This window comes from Cottoperca gobio, chromosome 7 (assembly GCF_900634415.1).
Source record: "Cottoperca gobio chromosome 7, fCotGob3.1, whole genome shotgun sequence".
NCBI lineage: Eukaryota > Metazoa > Chordata > Actinopteri > Perciformes > Bovichtidae > Cottoperca > Cottoperca gobio.
This window is the reverse complement of record NC_041361.1, coordinates 18,206,166-18,225,191: the sequence shown is the minus strand read 5'-3', so window position 1 is coordinate 18,225,191 and position 19,026 is coordinate 18,206,166. Positions and strand designations below refer to the sequence as shown.

The 19,026-nt window shown below is 39.8% G+C and overlaps 1 protein-coding gene across 1 annotated transcript in view; it reads right to left on the bottom strand.

Moving 5' to 3' along the window:
• LOC115011173 (potassium voltage-gated channel subfamily KQT member 2-like) overlaps window positions 1–19,026 on the bottom strand; it is a 28,913-nt gene that overhangs the window by 9,012 nt on the left and 875 nt on the right. Inside the window, exons 2-12 of the mRNA XM_029436200.1 lie at window positions 8,398–8,488; window positions 8,192–8,318; window positions 7,673–7,848; window positions 6,286–6,411; window positions 6,004–6,114; window positions 4,938–5,033; window positions 4,733–4,827; window positions 4,089–4,148; window positions 3,179–3,208; window positions 2,398–2,451; window positions 1,413–1,618 (exon numbers count right to left, since the gene is read on the bottom strand). Coding sequence (XP_029292060.1) covers window positions 1,413–1,618; window positions 2,398–2,451; window positions 3,179–3,208; window positions 4,089–4,148; window positions 4,733–4,827; window positions 4,938–5,033; window positions 6,004–6,114; window positions 6,286–6,411; window positions 7,673–7,848; window positions 8,192–8,318; window positions 8,398–8,488 — 1,172 coding nt within the window. The remainder of the gene's footprint in view (window positions 1–1,412; window positions 1,619–2,397; window positions 2,452–3,178; window positions 3,209–4,088; window positions 4,149–4,732; window positions 4,828–4,937; window positions 5,034–6,003; window positions 6,115–6,285; window positions 6,412–7,672; window positions 7,849–8,191; window positions 8,319–8,397; window positions 8,489–19,026) is intronic.

Genomic DNA, 19,026 nt, shown 5'->3' with positions numbered 1-19,026 from the left:
CAAGGCAATTATGACCTATTTAACCTCTTATGTCTGTTGTTGTTGTTGTTGTTGTTTTTGTTATTGTCCTGCATTTTAGCGCCTTGAGATTGCTTTTAGCTTTGAAAGGCGCTTTACAAATACAATTTATTATTATTATTATTATTATTATTATTATTATTATTATATCCGGCCCGCGAGAAAATATCATATGTCTGTCATAACTGGCCCGCCGGTTTTGGTAATTAAATCAATGCACGGCACAACCACGGGAAAAGACATTTGAGGAAGTATCTAAATGTGTGAATGAAATTAAAGTTTTTGGAAAGCAAAGGGAAACACAGCACAGATCTCTGGGACGATGTGAGCTGGACTGTTCGTGCGACATAACGAAGCATCTCACTGTTAAACCTGCAGCTTCAGGGCCGTGTGATCACGGACATGTATGATGCCAAGCTGCCTGTGGGAGACTCTGTGGAACACCGCTGTGTTCCCGACAGCATTCTGCTGATGAACTGAGAGCATTTGTCCGACTTTGCAGCTCAGAAATGAAAATTGAACTGCTCAGCAATCCGTCTGCAGTTGACTTAAATATGTTCCATATCTTTTTGCACTTTATCCAATATGTGTATCCTGTTCAATAAATGTGGACCGTGTTTGGCCCTCGACGTAGTCCCAGTTTTTAATGTTGGACCCTCTCTGTGATTGAGTTTGACACCCCCGGTGAACACACCTTAACCTACAGCCAGAGACAGAGCGGAGGAAAGGAGAGGGGAGAACTAAAAACAAATCTGCTGCTAAATGTTTTACTTTAAAATGACACAATATAATTATTTATTACTTGTTAATCATGTTAAAAAATGTCAGCTCAAAATTGTCTGCGAGCTATTTCGCGTCATCGAAAGAGCCATAGGTTCCCGACCCCTGCTTTAGGGCAAAGCTACATGTGAGTGAAGGCGTCACTACCACTGCAGTGGACAAAATTTGGTTGCAATAAAAGACAAATTAAGGAGTCAGCACTTCCTTTTCTTCTTACATGAATCACGCATGCACCTTGCTAACCAAGTTAGCTAGCTAGCGCTAGCATTATCTGTTGACTTGTTTGTACCATACAGATATAAGTGGTATAGTTGCATTGTATTGTATTATACTCATATAACATGGCACTGTCACCCACAACTGCTTTATCACTGCTGTAAAAAGTTTGAAAAAAACTCTCTCATTAAACTCTATAATAAATAAGTGTATTTTCCAAAATGTCGAGCTAAATGCTTTCAGAGACTTTCCACCTTAACATGAATACAATTATAGAGCAAATAGATCATTTATTTCACTATGAACAATTGGTTATTTGCTATCCCTGAGACAAAGGTAGTGGTAGTGGTGCTGTCCCTCTAACACTCATTATTCTGTACTGAGTGGAGTTCGCTCACCCTCTGAGTTTTGGCGTGAGGTGCTTCCCCGGACTCTGAAGGCGTGCTTTGGCCCTCGGTTCTTGTCAGTGAAGCTCCAGCTCTTGCCGTCTTTGCTGGGACTCGCCTCGGCCCCGTCCTCTGCCCCTGGAGACTGGGTTTTCCCCTTTACCATGGGAGCCTTGGAAGGACTGGGAAACACCTTGTCCTTTAGGCTGGGCTTCCGACTACAGAGAGAAAGTCATGAGAAGGAAAATGTAACAGTTTTTTTTTTTACAGAATCAATAAATAAAATTGAATGTAACTAAATGTCTTTATCCTACTGCTTTGTTGTTTTAAGTGTAATCTTGGTAATTTGACGTATTCTGCACTGATGTGATAATAAATCTTACCTCGGCAGAAACGTAAAATTGGCAATGTCCTACAGCAGAAGGAGCCATGTCCATTTACGAACATAGTGGAGCATTCAGTGGGTCAGGCAAGCAGCAGGAAGCTACAAGCAAGCATGCATGGGAAGCAAAGTGACACTGCACGTCTCAAAAAGGCAGAGCTGTGGTCTCACTGTGTGCAAAAAAGTGAACACAAATCATGCAAAATAATTCACCATCATACTGTATGCTCCCGCTGATACATGGGAACCGGTCAAAGGAAACGCATTAAGTACTCAGAAAAATGCACCTTGCCTGCTGAACAGAAGTTTGCTGATTAGGCAAAAGAAAAGGCAGCAAGCAAATCAACTGCAGAGAAACATTACTAAACAGAAACCATAAATCCACTGTGACAGGGCGGTAAACAGGGATGTATATCTGCATTATCTTTCAGAGAAAAAGGTAGACATCATTGACAGAGCCGCACTACACTGTAAAAAGTAAAGTCAGATTCTATTCATAAGTCCTTATCCCTCTACCCTTACTTGTGTTTAAAGAGGGAGCGGAAGAGATGTAGGAATGGAAGGAGACACACTACTTGCAGTGCAGACTTGATAATATCTGTGCAGCAACTATACCTAATAGTTCTCGGACAGCACCCGCAAAGTCTGTCTTTGTGTGCATTTTCATTACTGGAGTGGTGGGCAGTAGAGGAGACACAAAAATGTAAAGTAGCAGTGGATACAGTCACAAAAACAGCAGTGTGTGTGCCAGTAACACTTTATTGTAACTATCATTTAGAATTAATTTGTAACCTGTTCAATATCAAATAGAAATGAACACTTGCAAACAGGTGAATGGCTTTGCCTTTTGTTATTTTTCCACTTGTGGAATGAATTTAAATTCTTCTAGTATCTTCCTAGGGCAGATTTTCTACATCATATTTAAACACAGAATATGCAAATGGTTCTAAAGGACCAGGTCATGATAAAGTGTTACTCAATTGTCAATAATTACGCTTGTTTCTTTTGTCAAAAACAATGTGATAGAAATCAGGCCAGGCTCTCTTAAAGTGTTGAAAAGCACTTTGTCCACTAGCTGATGCTGAAAGCCAGAGTATCAAAGAACAGCTGAGCTGATCTTTGGTGCACCATGTGAAGCAGCATGACTGTTCTTGAAGGAGGTACACACACACACACACACACACACACACACACACACACACACACACACACACACACACACACACACACACACACACACACACACACACACACACACACACACACACACACACTGATGCACAGCTATCCTGTACACACACTCCTCCAAGAAGAGTGCCTCAGCAGCAGCTAAGAGCAGATTTGAAGAGAAGCCAAAGGGAGGTGAATAGATATAAAAAGCTACCGGATAACAGACCTGGGAGAGCTTTCTGTTTGAGACTCCTTCCTGTGAGGAAGGAGAAACAAACTGTTACAAGGTGCAAGTCGGTCGCGTGTTACACTGTCACAATCAACATCGCTCCGTGTTGTTACGCTTGAGCTGGATTAGCACTGGGACATGTCCGGAGAAATATTAAGTCAAGCTGCTGGATGGTAAAAGATGTGCTGCTGTGCATTCAAATCATATGCAGCATTAAAAACTTGGGGGTTGCGGAAACAAGCTCTGAACACTGACTATTTCACATCCAGCAGATACTGAGCAATACAAACATTAATATGAAGTTGCGCTTGTCCCCATCTATTGAATACAAGTGTAATTTAACTCTCTTTTAACTGTTTTTGGCAAGAATGTATATAAAAACAATGGATGTGGCGTGAAGCCAATGCAGAAGCATCTAAAACCTGCATTCTCTCTAATGTCCAGCAGGAGGCAGATCCTCTGGTTGCAAAAAGAAGTCAGATTGTATAGAAGTCTATGAGATAATGACCCTACTTCTCCTTAGATTTATTACCTCAGAAAACATTTTCCTAAAGAGTTTATGGTCTCAAGTCTTCTTCAATACAGCATTATGGTCTTCACCAAATCTTGAGGAATTAAATAGTGTCTTCATCTTGATAAACAGTTTCATGGTCACAGGCTGTTGATTTGATTGGTTGTCTGTTAATAATTGGCAGCCTTGTTAATATAATAATGGTGATGAATGTAGCTTTGTTTTGTGGTGTTTCTTTTATTTTTGTATCTGCCTTTTCTGTTCCAAGGTTACTGCATCACTGTTAATAATCATCACCACTATTCTCCCCATTATCAGCATCCCAACATCATCGTCATCATGAGATCATGATCATGATCATCATAAGTGTTGTCACTCTCACTGTCATGTTTATACCTGAATGATTTGCCCTTCAGATTCCTCAGCAGGTCCAGCTGATTCAGAGGGGGAATGAGTCTGGGAAAAGACAAAGAGTATTTCTGTCACTTGCACCAGTCAGTGCTAAAAGGTTAAAGCTCGCTGTCGGGCACTTATAATAATTGCATTTAGTTTGGCAATCTGTTCTGCGGGTCACGACCTTTTCACATGAGATTACTACTGGACAGAAACCGAACAAGAAACCATGTCCGAATAGAACAGACAAGCAGTGATGTCGAGACGGTACCAGGGAGAAAACTGCGCAGTGAAAGTCAGGCATCGCAGCGGATTCATACAGTCGGGCAGTGAAGATAAGATTCATTTTACAAAGTAGCCACTGGCAGTGTTTGTCTTTGGACCGCATTTCAAAAGAGGTGCTGGTGTCAGTGCCAAGGCACCAGCATGCGCCACTGTAAAATAAGCCTTATTAAAGCAGAAAGTGAAAAGTCACACCGCTGTGCGAGCCTTCACAACAGACGGTAGTGTCTGATTCAACAATCTTTTGGAAAACAACAAGACAAGGATCAGTTTTCCAACTAGCTTAGTTTTAAGAGAGATGGCAGTTGTATTTATTGAAAATGATGAATAATGTACGTCATTATTTAGACGTATTTATCGCTTACCTGTACATTGGGACAGCTACAGTCTGCTCGTAAAAATCCCATGTGTACAGTAGATCTGTACGGGAAAGGTTGGTAGCATAAAACCTCCAAGCAGCCTGGATGGACAAATAAAAAAAGAATGTTTAACTTTTTGTCAGGAGCACATAACAGAGATTATCTCTGTTGGATAAATCTTTACATGGGGTTGTTATCATACAGTTTTTACCTGGATGAGGCCTGCTGCAGGGTCTCGTCTCTTCTCAAAATGTTTCTGCCTGTGTTGCTCTTGGACTTTGAGGGCAAAGCCAGAACCCAGGATGCCCTAAACAGATTCAGGGTGACACAGAGAGCCCACAAAGTGATCAGTTACCTTTATTGACTATTTATTACTTTATTTACTGGCCAGGACTTGGAATCGCAACTCCTCCAACACCTTGTAGAACATTGCACAACAGAGAGCAGGGAGAAAATACAAGTAAAAGATTTAGTCATTTCACAGATATTTGCAAAGCCTCAAGGTAATAGAAATGTTTAAGAAAATGCTGATTTCCTCCAGACACATCAGTCAGTAGGGAATGTTTCCTGTTAACAAAGTGATGATACAGCAATCCACCGTTTCTTTTTAAGTGTTTTAGACTACGTCTTACACAAAGCTTACTGCTGAGTTGGACATTTTCAAATCTCAGGTGAAATGCCAAACATTTAACAGCAACTGATAAATACGTCAGTGACTGAAAGTACGTACAGCGTCATGAGGCGAGAACTTTCTGAATGTACATTTAAAATGAGCAGAGTTTCTGTGATTTAGAAGAAGCTCTTAGTTTACTTCTACAATCTAAGAACCACAGAGGACGAACACTGTCTAACAGACTGGCTCACTTAGAGTGCTTTATTTTATAGTAGGATCATAAAAGACTGACAAGTTATTAGTTGGCTGAGGTGCACAATATTATGTAAAATACTGCACAACCTTTTCCAATATATCACTATGTTTAATATAAATTAGGATTAGCATGTGCTACTCACGATAGACCAATGGCAACTATATAATCCAACAAGTCATATTCAATTCATCATAGGAATTCAAACTTGACAAAAATATGTGACCGATCTGAACACACTCTTTCTTAAGGAGGTGCAGAGCAGTAACGCTGCATCGATGAACGCTCAGCACCATGATGGATAGACTTAATGTACACAAGCGAGGCTCTTACAAATCAGCAGCTTAACTCTTAAAGTCTTTAGCCAACGACACTGGGTTCAAAGTATCCCTGACTAGCCCTCGTACTTACAGCAGGAAGTGCGAAGAAGGCCACCCCGATCATGCTGAATGTGGCTGCCAGCAAGCGTCCATTCCAGGTCTTAGGAACCTTATCACCATAACCAATGGTGGTGAGAGTGATCTGGTGAAAAGAGGAATTAAAGTCACTCCTTGATTTGATTAGTGCGGTACAGGTTGGAGATATTTTTGTATGGGAAGGAGGGAAAACTGGAAATAAAACGAGTATCATAACATGGCAGAATGTTTTCTAAAACACTACATTGTGGAGACTGTCGAGCCCTGTTTGTCTTACCAGTCCCCACCAGAGAGCATCAGCGTAGGTCTCAAACTCCTCATTTGACTCCTTTTCCACAGAGTAGACCAGGAATGAAGCCAGGATGAGACACAGGAAGCCAATGTACCACGCTGTGATGAGCTCCTACAGGGAAAACCAATACAATGAGCATCAGGGAATCTAAAGTAATAAAGTGTCATCTAGGATGCTTTGAAGAGTGGTGATGTAACCCCTGTAAATTGGTAAAAGTGGCCTTTCTGCAATAATATTGGACATGATTATGTGAGTCCCCTGGCCTGTGGCAAACCAAGTATTTCATAATAAACGTCTTTATTTCCCTCGACACTTGTCTCTCTCCCTCACACCACATCGCACATGCGCACACACACACACACACACACACACACACACACACACACACACACACACACACACACACACACACCACACACACACACACACACACACACACACTGCTCGTTTTCCACTTCCAGCTCATTAGTGCAAGCTAATAATTATATTTCAAAGCTCATTAAAATAAAGCTGAAAGAAATATGTTTTTCTCAACATGACAGAATTGAAGACTGGAAACAGTTTGTCACTGAAGTCGCACAGTGCAAAATAAAGCACTTTGAGTTTCACCTCCCGTGGTTATAAACCCAAGTGAAGATGTTGTCTACTGTTAGAGCAGAAAACCAGTGACTCACACAGCCTGGTGTCCTACAAATGACGTTGTCATACTACGAGGGAAAGACGTGATGTATTGGGATCTTAATGAAGAAGTCATGAAGAAGGCGGCAGACCACGATTCATTTTGTTTGCCACCCAAGGACATCATTTCCACTGGGAATGGCGGGGACTTGTCTCCCTCACTTTTCAAGGTTATGTTTTTGCCCTGGGTTTTGCCTCTCAGGAAACATACAGACTGCCTCAGCTTATTTATGGAGAGATAGTTTAAGATCATCTTGAGAGGAAGACTACAGATATTAGTCCAGGTAGAAAAAAGTACTTTCACTTCCACTGCTTTCTATGTAAAATGAGTCAACCTGTTTTTATTAACCGTGCTGGATGAGGACAGTAAAGGATAGTAGTCATATAAGTAATGTTTGTTATAACATTATTATGTAAAGCATGATAACTAATACAGTTATATATAAATTAATACTGATACTATAAAAATACTAATACTAATTAGTGATTACTGATACTAATAAAAAACTGACTTCATTGCTTGTGGAAATTTCAGTGTAGTTCCTTTGACTGCAGTGCACGTCCGATAAGATTTTAAAGTGCACACATGGCTGGCGAGTAAAACTAACACTCTGATCAGTGTTCAAGTGTTTGAGGGAAGGAGCGGTCAACTCCTCGTCAACCACTACAGAAAGAAATAAGGAAATGATGTCACCTTGCTGTGGGCGTAAACTACAGATCCCAGCAGCTTCCATGTGCCTCCACGGCGGTCCATACGCAGCATGCGCAGGATCTGCAGGAATCTCAGACTCCTGATGGCCGAGGTGGCAAAAACATTGCCCTGAGATCCAGCCGCCAGTACGGATACTGAGGCTATCAGCACCATGATGTCTGGAGAGAGAGCAAAACACAATCATAGAAGTCACGCTGGGAAGCCGGAGATGTCTTGGATCAAATCAGACTAAATTAACAACACTTTTCTGTGTGCAACGAGGTCCTATTTCTTCGGAATTCAAAAGTTGCTTTGAGTACTTAGTACAATGAGCAGTGTCAATTTCCAATTAACCTCGTCTTTAGCACAACCTCAAGGAAACGAATATTCAGAAAATTACAAGAAAGCATATCAAAGATGTTTATCATATCCTCACTCAAACCCTCCAGCATTAAAGTAAAAGTAATGTGACTGTGTCATGTTCCTCTGAGAGAGTGAGGTTAGAGAAATGACTTTTCTCACCTATGACACAGAAAGGCTTTCTGGCAAATTTTAGCCTCCCACTCCATCCTCTGTATCGACAGCAGCAGCCAGCCGCCCATATCCTCACAATGTACTCCACTCCAAACACCACGATGGTCACAATTTCCTGTGGAACAAACCAAAGTGTTGGAGTTAACCCTGTGACATGAATGTATATGGAGTACAGCAAATGAAAGGATACCCACCAGGATGTACAAGGCACTCTCTGAGCTATTTTTGAACTCTTTGATGGTGGCGAAGACTGAAAGTATGAGACAGGAGAAGACCAAGAGGAAGCTGGAAGACAAAGGCAAAAGAACAAAAACAGTTATTGCTTTTTTTATTCTAAAGTATGTCACTGTTACATTTGTCAAGTCCTGTTTTAGATACAGGTAGGACATTCACTATATTCAGTGAAACAGACTGGAGAAGCATATGAAAATAGGGGATTGGGTTTAATGTTCACTGCTATGCTGGTCAGTTAAGCCACAAAATCCAAATTCTGTGCATTCGGTGTGACAGTTATCATTGGCATTATAATACTTTGGTTAAAGAAAAGTAGTAATAGAAATCTAGATTGAAAGCAAAACTGTCTGCGTGGCTATTTAGCATTAGAGGGGAACCAACTCTTTATGGTATTTCCATATTAGATTTAAGAGAATATGGAGTAACAGCAGCTGACATTGTCACCAAACTGCCTCTGTGTGCCGGCTCTTATTACAGAGTGAGTGTGTTTACCGTCTGTGTCAGTAGCTTTTTACTGGAATGACTAAAACGTCTGAAGAATAAACTGTTAAGACTGGCACAATACCGTAGACCAAACATGTCAGGTAGAAATATCAAAGATCAATCAAACAATGATTCTTCCAATAAAATAGAAAAGTGATGGTAGATGGTTTTAAGTAGACTGAAAATCAATTCCACACCTCCAGGAGACTGGCCGACACCATCAGGCGAGGGCTTTATTGGATGGAACGTAACACGTGATTCCAAGAGGAAGAGGCAGCGCCTCACCTAAGGGACCTTTTCTTCAGAAAAGATCGACTGGTGAAATCCAAAGCAGAGCTAATGGAGGAGTGCCTGGTGAAACCCATTAATGACAACGCAGGATTTCTAAAGACGCAGGCGCAACTATCATTAATCATAGTAGAGATACTGTGGAATGACAGCAAGTATCTTCCTGAGCACAGATCAGGTGTTACACATTAAAGCTAAAGTGATCTCATTTACCAATAAACAGTACGAGTGGTGAGAGTGGGCTAATGTGTAAGATAATCTGGTTCATTATGATTGTTACACTGAGCAGGATACATGACTTAGTTAAGTCAAACTGGGCAATCATCATTTAAAAAGATGGAGAAATTATGGGGTGCTTGTTATGGTAGGTACGAAGGTGTACCTATTCGTATATTTACACATCCAGCAGACACAGAGCAACAAAGTCTTTATCTGGAGTTGTGTTTCTGCAATTTAGATGTTAAATGATCAACTAAGTTCTCACTAACTAGTCGCTACATTTTGCTGTCTGCTGTCACCTATTTCGAATGTTATCAAGCAATATTAAATGGCTGTTATCAGGATCTTATCACTACCATAAGAATGCTTCAGACCCGCACGTTTTAAAACTGTTGGATTTTTAACACGTAGTTAATGTTGTGAATTAAAACAAAACTACTTGGTTAGGGTTAGAAAAAAATGTAGATTGGGTTAAAATAAGTAGATTTGTAAAATAAATCAGCGTGTTGTGTTTTGCTGCGGCCTACTGAGCCAACTAATAATAATAATAATAATAATAATAATAATAATAATAATAATAATAATAATAATAATAATAATAATAATAATAATAATAAGCTTTATTTGTATAGCACCTTTCATACAAGAATTGCAGCCCAAAGTGCTTCACAGCAAAAACATAACAATTAGTACAAGATTAGACAGAATAAGAGCATCTACAGTACAATAATCACAGTGTAGATGTAAATGAGTCTGAAGTACCATTATAAAAGTAGCAGAATTAAAATAGTCAGAATTAAAATAGTCAGAATTAAAATAGTCAGAATTAAAATAGTATAACTAGGAGGCAGAGTAGGGCCCTACCACCTTAAATCTATAACAACTGATAACGCCCCTTTAAACGGCTGATAATGTTCGAAGTAGGAGCTGCAATTTGGTGGTGGGCAGGTAGCGTACAGCTTGAAACAAAGCTGATGCCAAAAAAACAATGTGAAGTGGGATAAAAGAGGTGAAAACACTCTGTAGAGCTGAGCGGAATTGCAGAGTTGGGTGATAAGTCTCTGTGGGTTCGTGACTACCACTGGCACATTTCCATTACACTTAGTCATTTTATCCATTATTGATAGAATTAATGATTAGTGCAGGTTTAAAAGTGTAGAGAGGGACCATCATGGCAAAACTTCACCTAGAGCCAGGAAATAGCTAAGACTAGCACACACACCCACACCCACACCCACACCCACGGAATAAATTGTGTTCACTGTCATATATTCAACCAAGGATTACTTTCAGCCCAAAAGTCAAGACGTGATTTAGTTATAGCTTAAACTAATTAGGCTCGATCTGCTCAGCAGTTCAGAAGCAAAAACCAAAAGCTTAACTCAGGAAAGAAATGTATGTTGTTGTATTATATTTTCAATCTTAATCCTGATACAGTTTACTGGGGGGTTGCTTTTAATATAAATTCCTCTGAATTTGTCTACTCATGAGATTTTCCACATGATTTACCCTGACATGCAAGTTCATCTAAGCTTTTACTTCCCATCATGCTTCATTCATCCTCATCAATCTTCAATGGATTCCTAATGCTTCTTTTTTTTTACCAGAGCTGCAGATCACCCGATTTCTTTCTCCTGCTGCTGCAGTCTCTCTTTGGTCATATCAAACTGCTGGCGGCGGACCCTGGCTGTCGGCCAATCAGAATAAAGCGGCAGGGATCAATGGTAAATAGCATGGATAAGCTCATTCTTTATGACATTCTTTAATATTCTTCATCAGAGGCATAAAGATGTGTCAATACGAGCTGTTAGCACAATCAGCTGTGGCTGCAGCAGTTCTCCACATTTTAGTTTGTTAGGTTAGCTTGAGGTCATTCTCTCTTACATTTACAGTATATGTGCAGCAGTCAATGCTTGCTTGGTAAAAGTGAGCTCTTCATGCTTTTATCACATTCTGCCTTAAATCTGCAGTTTGCCTGTGTAGTTTGGATTATTAAATCTATTTAAATAGTTGAAAGTTGTCTCTGGTATATTGGAATTTCAGTCAGTATATATTTTGTCAGTTCAAATTAACAACACTGTATTATTCAGAGCAAGGTTAAGTCTTCTTCTATTCAAGGTCACTCAATTCTGCAGTCTTTTTCTGACACGTTGCTCTTGTACCAGTCGTCATGTATTATGTACCAGGAATGGCAAATACACCAATTCCTTTCTTCCTCTTTTCAGTATGATTACCTCCATTGCCTCATCCCACACGAGCGAAGGTGCAAATGTGTGTGCACACTTCTGTCACTCCGTTAAATTTCATTCATATATTATCCACAGTTGCGCGTTGCAGAAGCATATGCGTCTACACTGCAGGAAACTTTGCAGCAAGAAGGAGTCATGGTGGAAAGGAAGAAAGTGCTGTTATAATAACATAGGCGGGTTGAGAAGATTTCTTTCTTTGACAAACAAAATTGTTTATTTTATCAGTTAGTCAAAACAAGGTGCAATGTAATTTATTTTAAAATGTTCAAATGTTATTAAGTAGACATTCTAAACTGTATTCAGAACATATAATTGATCAGGAATCAATAAAAAAAATCAGACCAATAAGCAGAATGGCCTTGTTATCAATAAAATCTTCCTCCCTACTTTAGGAACCTGCTTTTCCCAAGTGCAGAACATTATTGTGACGACCCTGAGATGTCTGATTTTTCTCCCAGTTATTACTCAATGTAGCACCAACGCCACAAAGCGCTGCTAAATTACAGTCAAGTAGATCTCTTTCATTCCTTAAATACATAACCCCTGAACTGAAATGGTATTGACAAAGAAGCTAGCTCGCTGCAAGTCTAATTGGACATCAGTTTTATGCAACTGTCCTGACCCGACCTTGCCAAGCTCATCAGTACCTACTAATGAGGACACTTGCTGATGCAGGAGAGGGGCAGAACCTGCATCCTGAAGCAGTCACACAATTAGCTTCTACAGCTACACTTCCCCTTCGCCATCAGCAGAGTGAAGCTTGTAAAGATTCATTTAAACTGTACCGACCATCAAACTGGCTGTGGATACACAAAGCAGCTTGTGGTTTTGCATGAGGTCAGGACGGTACAAAGAGGGCAATAAACATGTCAAATTAAAACAAATTAATGTTGTTTTTCATGTGTGGGCAACAAGAGCATGTCTGGATTCAATTTACAGAATACAAGCTGTTCAATTGTGCTAATGTACCAATTTTCTATTAAGGAAATAGCTTTGGGAAATATGCTTATTCGCGCCATACTTCCAGCACTGATATATGATATGTGATATCTTTGTATCTGACTCTGCAAGAAAGCAAAGGGAGATACTGTATATGTCAAGAGGGAACCTCAGGGCAACCAAAAGTGAAGCAAATTAAATGTTTAATTGTCTTAAACCGGCATTCTCTCTAATATCCAGCAGGGGGTGACTCCACTGGTTGCATAAAAGTCCTGTTGCATAGAAGTTTATGAGAAAATATCCCGACTTCTCTCTTGATTTATTACCTCAGTAATTATTTCCCTAATGTGTTTATGCTCTCATTCTGTAGCTTCAAGTCTTGTTCATTACAGCATTATGTTTATTTTATCATTTATGGTCCCATTTAGAGTAAAATAGACAATAAAGCAAGGTACGCTTTAGGCCTGGGCTACCTTGTGATTGAAACGTTGCTACCATGTAGTTTTCCAGTTTGGGTGCTCTCCATGTTTTAGTATTTAACCCTTTCACAGAGTTTTTTCAGTTCATGAAAGTTAATTGTAACATTTTGATCACACTCTTGTCTCACTTCTGGTTCCAATAAAAACAAGATGATGATGGCCAAAATGCCAAAGGCGAAACTTTGAAACCATAGTCCACAGATGTGACGTCACAGTGACAACGTCCACTTCTTATAGAGTCTTCTACGGTATATCCCAAAATGCTGAACTATTAATTTTATTACTTATGCAACGTTTAAATTTATATCTTAAAGACAGGAACCCGAAATCCTCTCATAGTGCTACATTTCCAGATGTATTGACATTCCTATACAAGGGTCAGTTTCTGATTCTACATCAGTCAGATAGCTGGATGTTTCCACTAGTGATAAAGTAACATTCAGTACCACATGTGCTGCAGCACATACACACATGTGACCATAGAGCTCTATTTTTACAGCGCCATCTAATCTTTTTTTTTTTTTTTATCACAATTACTCTTGCAATTGACAAATAGCCACGGGCAGCAACACACACAGACTTTCACACACACACAGACTCTCTCTCACACACACACACGCACACGCACACGCACACACACACACACACACACACACACACACACGTTGCCATAGAGGTCCACACGGCATCAGTGGGATCAATCAAGTTGAGGGTTTGCATTTCCTCCTGAGCTGCAGATAAATAAACATTGATTTGCTCCGCTCAGCACAACATTTCCTATCCAGACATAACTCGTCACGCTAAATTTAGACTGTGACGAACTAGGAAGCAAATAAGGAAAGTGGATTTTTCACTAAGCAAGTAGTGCTCGTGAAGAGCATGTGCTCACACTGTGGCGTGTACTGTGTGTGCTCCCCAGGGTGGTGATGACTTTCCGGGGCTCTCGTCTTGTGTATAATAAAATACATATATAATACATGCACTAGTGACCCTGTCATCCTGTTCCTTATGAGCCCCACGGGTACCTTGTGGTGTGAAATATGACAGTCATGTCAAGGCCGATAAGTACGCAGGGAACCCTTTAATCAGGAAAAAAAGTAATAAAGCAGAGGAGGCATCACTCAACACAGACGGATTCCAATAGATGTGGACTATATAGAGCAGACACATGTAGCAGTAGTAAAATAACAGAAATACCATCAATAAAAACTAAACAAAAGCAACATTCAAAACAACTAAACAAATTATGATTTCTATGCTATTTTATGGGCTAGCCAAATTGGGTTTTGCAATGCTGCATGCTTGGCAACACTTGGTACATTTACATTCTATTGATAATTCCTACACCTGCAATAACCTTTTTAGCCACATGGGGCAGCAAAAACAGGCGACACATCTGACATGTTATCACCTTTTACAGGCAAACTTACATGTACCGTGGCTTATTTACACATTTTAGTAGATATGGAGCAACATTGTGTCCATCTGGTGAATGTAGGTCCAAGTCGTACTGATTTAATCTCCGTGTTCGGTCTCCTCCAACCCCTGAAGGTGAATATCTGGCTCTGAAGTTGCTATAAATGCTCCACTATATTCACCAGCTAGGCTCTAACTTTGCCATTTGGAGCCGGACAGGTAATGTGCAGCGGGTGTATCAGAGCCTCTCCGTTGAATTAAATCCAAAGTGTTTCATCTTTGTAAGTAGACTACCATTCCGAGATACGGACATTCACATAGCAGTTAGCTGTTAGCTCAAATTCAGCCAGTGCAAACCCCAGCACCAGGGTTCTAATCCCAGAGGAGTGCCCCGACTCCCCACCGAATCAGCAAACTTTGTGGTGCTGCCGTTACACAGGTTAGTCCCTGATATTCTCATGTCGACAAAATTATTCAATATTACAATATCCTAACAGCTTTCTGGGGATTTTAAAAATCAAAATAGCAGTGGGGGCACAATCCATTCCTAGCCATAACCCAACTACAGGACTCGGCATTCATACTCTAGTCTTCTACTTCCACTTCTCAGAGACCTCTTCTACTAAAACAGACCACATCTCAGCAGCTTGGCAGCCGGCATCTGTCTGCTACTGTCCTTGCTGTATTTCTTCCCCAGTTTGTCGTCAGCTTGGCCAGCTCAGCAGAATATTTGGATCTGGAACTCAAACTGTCTCCCTGAATCACTTTAAGAAACTTTAACAGAGCATTCATGTTCAGACTGATTGATCACTGTCTGAACTATTTGTTTGCCCTCCTCTCTTTGCCATCTTTTTCAGTAGTAGTCCTTTTGTTCCACTTTGGTGCAGAACTGACACATTTTGTCATCTTACAGCTGCAGAGGCCTTTCAATTTCCTCACTGGGCTCAGCTGGTGCTTCCTGCAAGAGGACACAAAGTAATGAGGCTCCTATTGAAGCCAAATCAGGGACGGTGCAGGAACACAACGTCCCTTGGATAGATTGGTGTAGGATGCCGAGCTGTAGCAAGAACCTGACAAATTAAAAGCCTTTTTTGAAAACTGTCAAATTGTCTTTACTTACAGAATTTGTGTGAACAAAGACCGTAGGCACACTGCAACTGTTCTGACAGCAGGATGTTGGAAGAAGAAGAGCTTTCCCTTTCACTTATTAGAATAAAAACGTTCAAACACAGTCACCACATGCTGCATTTTACAAGACGCTAAGGATTTAGATCCACAGAAATATCCTTGACTGAGGGCCGCTGTGTCTGTCCCCTTTAACTGGCCTTTGTCTCAGACAGCAGCTAGATCGCTCGCAGGGACCACGTGAGTCACCCGCAGGGCATGTTCTAAAAGTAGCACTAGTCACCATGAAGCTCCGTCTAAAATTTGTATTTAATTGTTTTTGCTGGGGGGGGTTTTTTTTCTCAATCAATAACACTTGAATTATTCTTTATTTTAAAATGACAATATTGAATATAGAATTTAAAAAACAAAAATGAACTCTGACTCTGTTTTTGCTGAGACAAGCTAGCGGGAGCAGCTACGATGGGGCGCTAGGTGCGTTGTTTACGCTAAACATGGCAGAGAAGCGAAAGAAAACAAACTATTTTCATAATGATTGGGAGGAATAATTATTTTTTACCACAGTGAAACAAAAGTGTGTATGTCTCAGAAAGCAGCTTCATTTAGAGCTGCACATTATTTAATAAAGTACAAGAAAGCCTTTTCGGACGGAGAGGTCTTGAAAGGTGCAATGATGTTATTGAAAACACTGTTCAAAGACGAGAAGAAAGGTTCCTGATGTGATCTCCACTCTCTGATGTTACAAAGTTAGTGGTTTGTACAAACAGGATATGATCTGAAGATGTGACAGTTAATGATTTCCTATACAATGTTACAGAAGTCATACTTTGTACTAAAATATAACTTTGTACTAAAATATAACTGCTGTGATTTTGAACAAAATCATACTCATTCATACAAAACTGTCAATAAAGATATTTACAGAAATATCAGAGATGTGATGACTCTGACTTTAAAATGTTGAATAGATTGAGAACATAAATATATAATGTTGCATGTTTAAATGTATCTGTTTCCTACCATGGTAAATCATTGTTAATAATCATTGTGAGGAATAATTAACATTAATATGTGATCAGACAGTCTCTTCACATATATGAATATTTATTATTATTATTATTATTAATGATAACATTATCATTAAAGGTGAACCGTGCAACTATGTTATTCAGGAAGTTTGTATCAAACAAGTAGCCCTTCGTATTATTCAGCGCCCTTGAAGTAGCTCTCGGTATCAAAAAGGTTGGTGACCCCTGCTCTATACAGTGGAGGGAGAAAGAGAGAAACGAGAGGCAGCGAAGCCGAGAGCACTCTGGATATAGGCACTCATGTTCCACATATTGATCCTTCACACAAACACCTGCTTAACATTTCAGAAGGACAGCCCATCAAAAAGAAATAGCTGAGCACGTTTCCCAACGCTCTTTGCCAGCGTTGTCATTTTGTCTGTCAAACTCTGTCTTTTGAAGCAGAGATAAGTAGACGAATGAATGAATGTGGAGGGGAAAGATTTGACTGAAGTCAGCACGTGATAGTTTTATAAATCAGCTGGATGGAAGTAGAAAGAGTTGGGAGATTAAATGAAGTGTGGTGGCTATGAATAATGTATAGCAGAGACAAATGGGTTAGAGGCAGAGCGGTTACTCTACACGGATGTTCTTCTGCAGGCTGGATGGAAGTTTGAACTTTGTCTGAATTTGCTGTAACTGATAGATTTTTATGATCACGGTCATACGCTCTGTCCCCTTTCTACAATCACATTTCTTTGTATGAGGGTAGATGTATATTCATTTACAACATACTTTCCAGAGGATTCAACATTTTAGAAGTGGTGGAATGTAACTAAGTGCATTTACTCAAGTACTGTACTTAAGTACACATTTGAGGAGAGAAAATATTTCTGATTCCTCTTTATACATCTACTCCATTACATTTCAGAGGAAAATATTTTTACTGTTCACTCCACTTTACAAATTAACATTTTTGTACACAACAGCTGAAACGATTTAATGTATTTAATGCAAAAACATTCCACAAATGTGATGATTTACTCTTTTAATTTGAATTATTTTGATTTATATTTAATAGTTTTAAAGTTGGACATAAATTTAAAAAAAATGTTGCTCCATCTCAACCAACTACAAATGAAATGTAATCTTGCTTTTTGAATGCATGAGTAACACTAAACTAATACAGTAGTATACTAGGTTACTTTGCATAGTTTGGCTCTAAATGCTGTATTATCTTACATAAAAACATAACTTCTGCCTGCACTAGACATCAGCCAATGAGGATCAAAACAATGCAACACAAATGGTAAAGGATGAGTCTTAGCTGGCTGTTATAGTACTCTGTTAATATTTCAAAAGTACACAGACGGCGTGTGTGCGTGTGCGGTTTCACATTAAAGCACACAGGCTTACTTCTGGGCAATCCAGCCGTCTCTGGGGAGTCGATTTGCTGTGCACAGTGAATTCCTTAATGCTGTGGCGATTCAACCTCCTCACTACCAAGCATGCAGTATCACTGAATGGGAGAATGTGCACACACATTGAGTGTCTACTAACTCACAAACTGTGAAATACGACAGCACAGTCAGTTGTTTTGTAGGCTGCCTCGTTCAGAAAACATGGGATTCAACAAGCCATTCAGATTTGGCTCCCCTTCCTATGTCACATGAAGGCTCATTAGAATATACCGCTCGCGGAGACGTCTGTGTTTTATACGTTAAAAGGTCAACGTAAATAATGTGTAGCAAAGGGAGTAAACCAGTTGAAGGGCCACATGGTCCCATTGTTGATCAAATTATGGCTCTGATAGTTAAACATTTACAAGAATGGTGTGATGAATGTGGATTTCTGACAGGATACTACAGGATATACACAATACTCCAATGTTATTTTATACTATTTTAATTCTGGCTATTTTTATACTATTTTAATTCTGCCTATTTTTATAATGGTACTTCAGACTCATTTACATCTACACTGTGATTATTGTACTGTAAATGCTCTTATTCTGTCCTTGTACTAATTGTTATATTTTTGCAGTGAAGCACTTTGGGCTGCAATTCTTGTATGTAAGTGCTATACAAGTAAAGCTTATTATTATTAGTATTATTACTAAATTTCTGCAGTGTCCCTTTAAAGTGTAAGAATTATAGGATGTTTTTCCCCAAAAAACATTGTTGCTGTCATTGCTGAACACTTACCAGAGGTCACAGATCACCCACCTACATGATTCATGATAGCATCACTGACAATGTTTGCCCCAGACCTCACACACAAAGACAGAGCATCATGTTAGCCCACAGACTGTCACTAGCTGAAACACTCCCTCTGCCTTCAGACATACTGTACAGTGTGTGGAGTCAGAGCTGGACTGTCTGCAA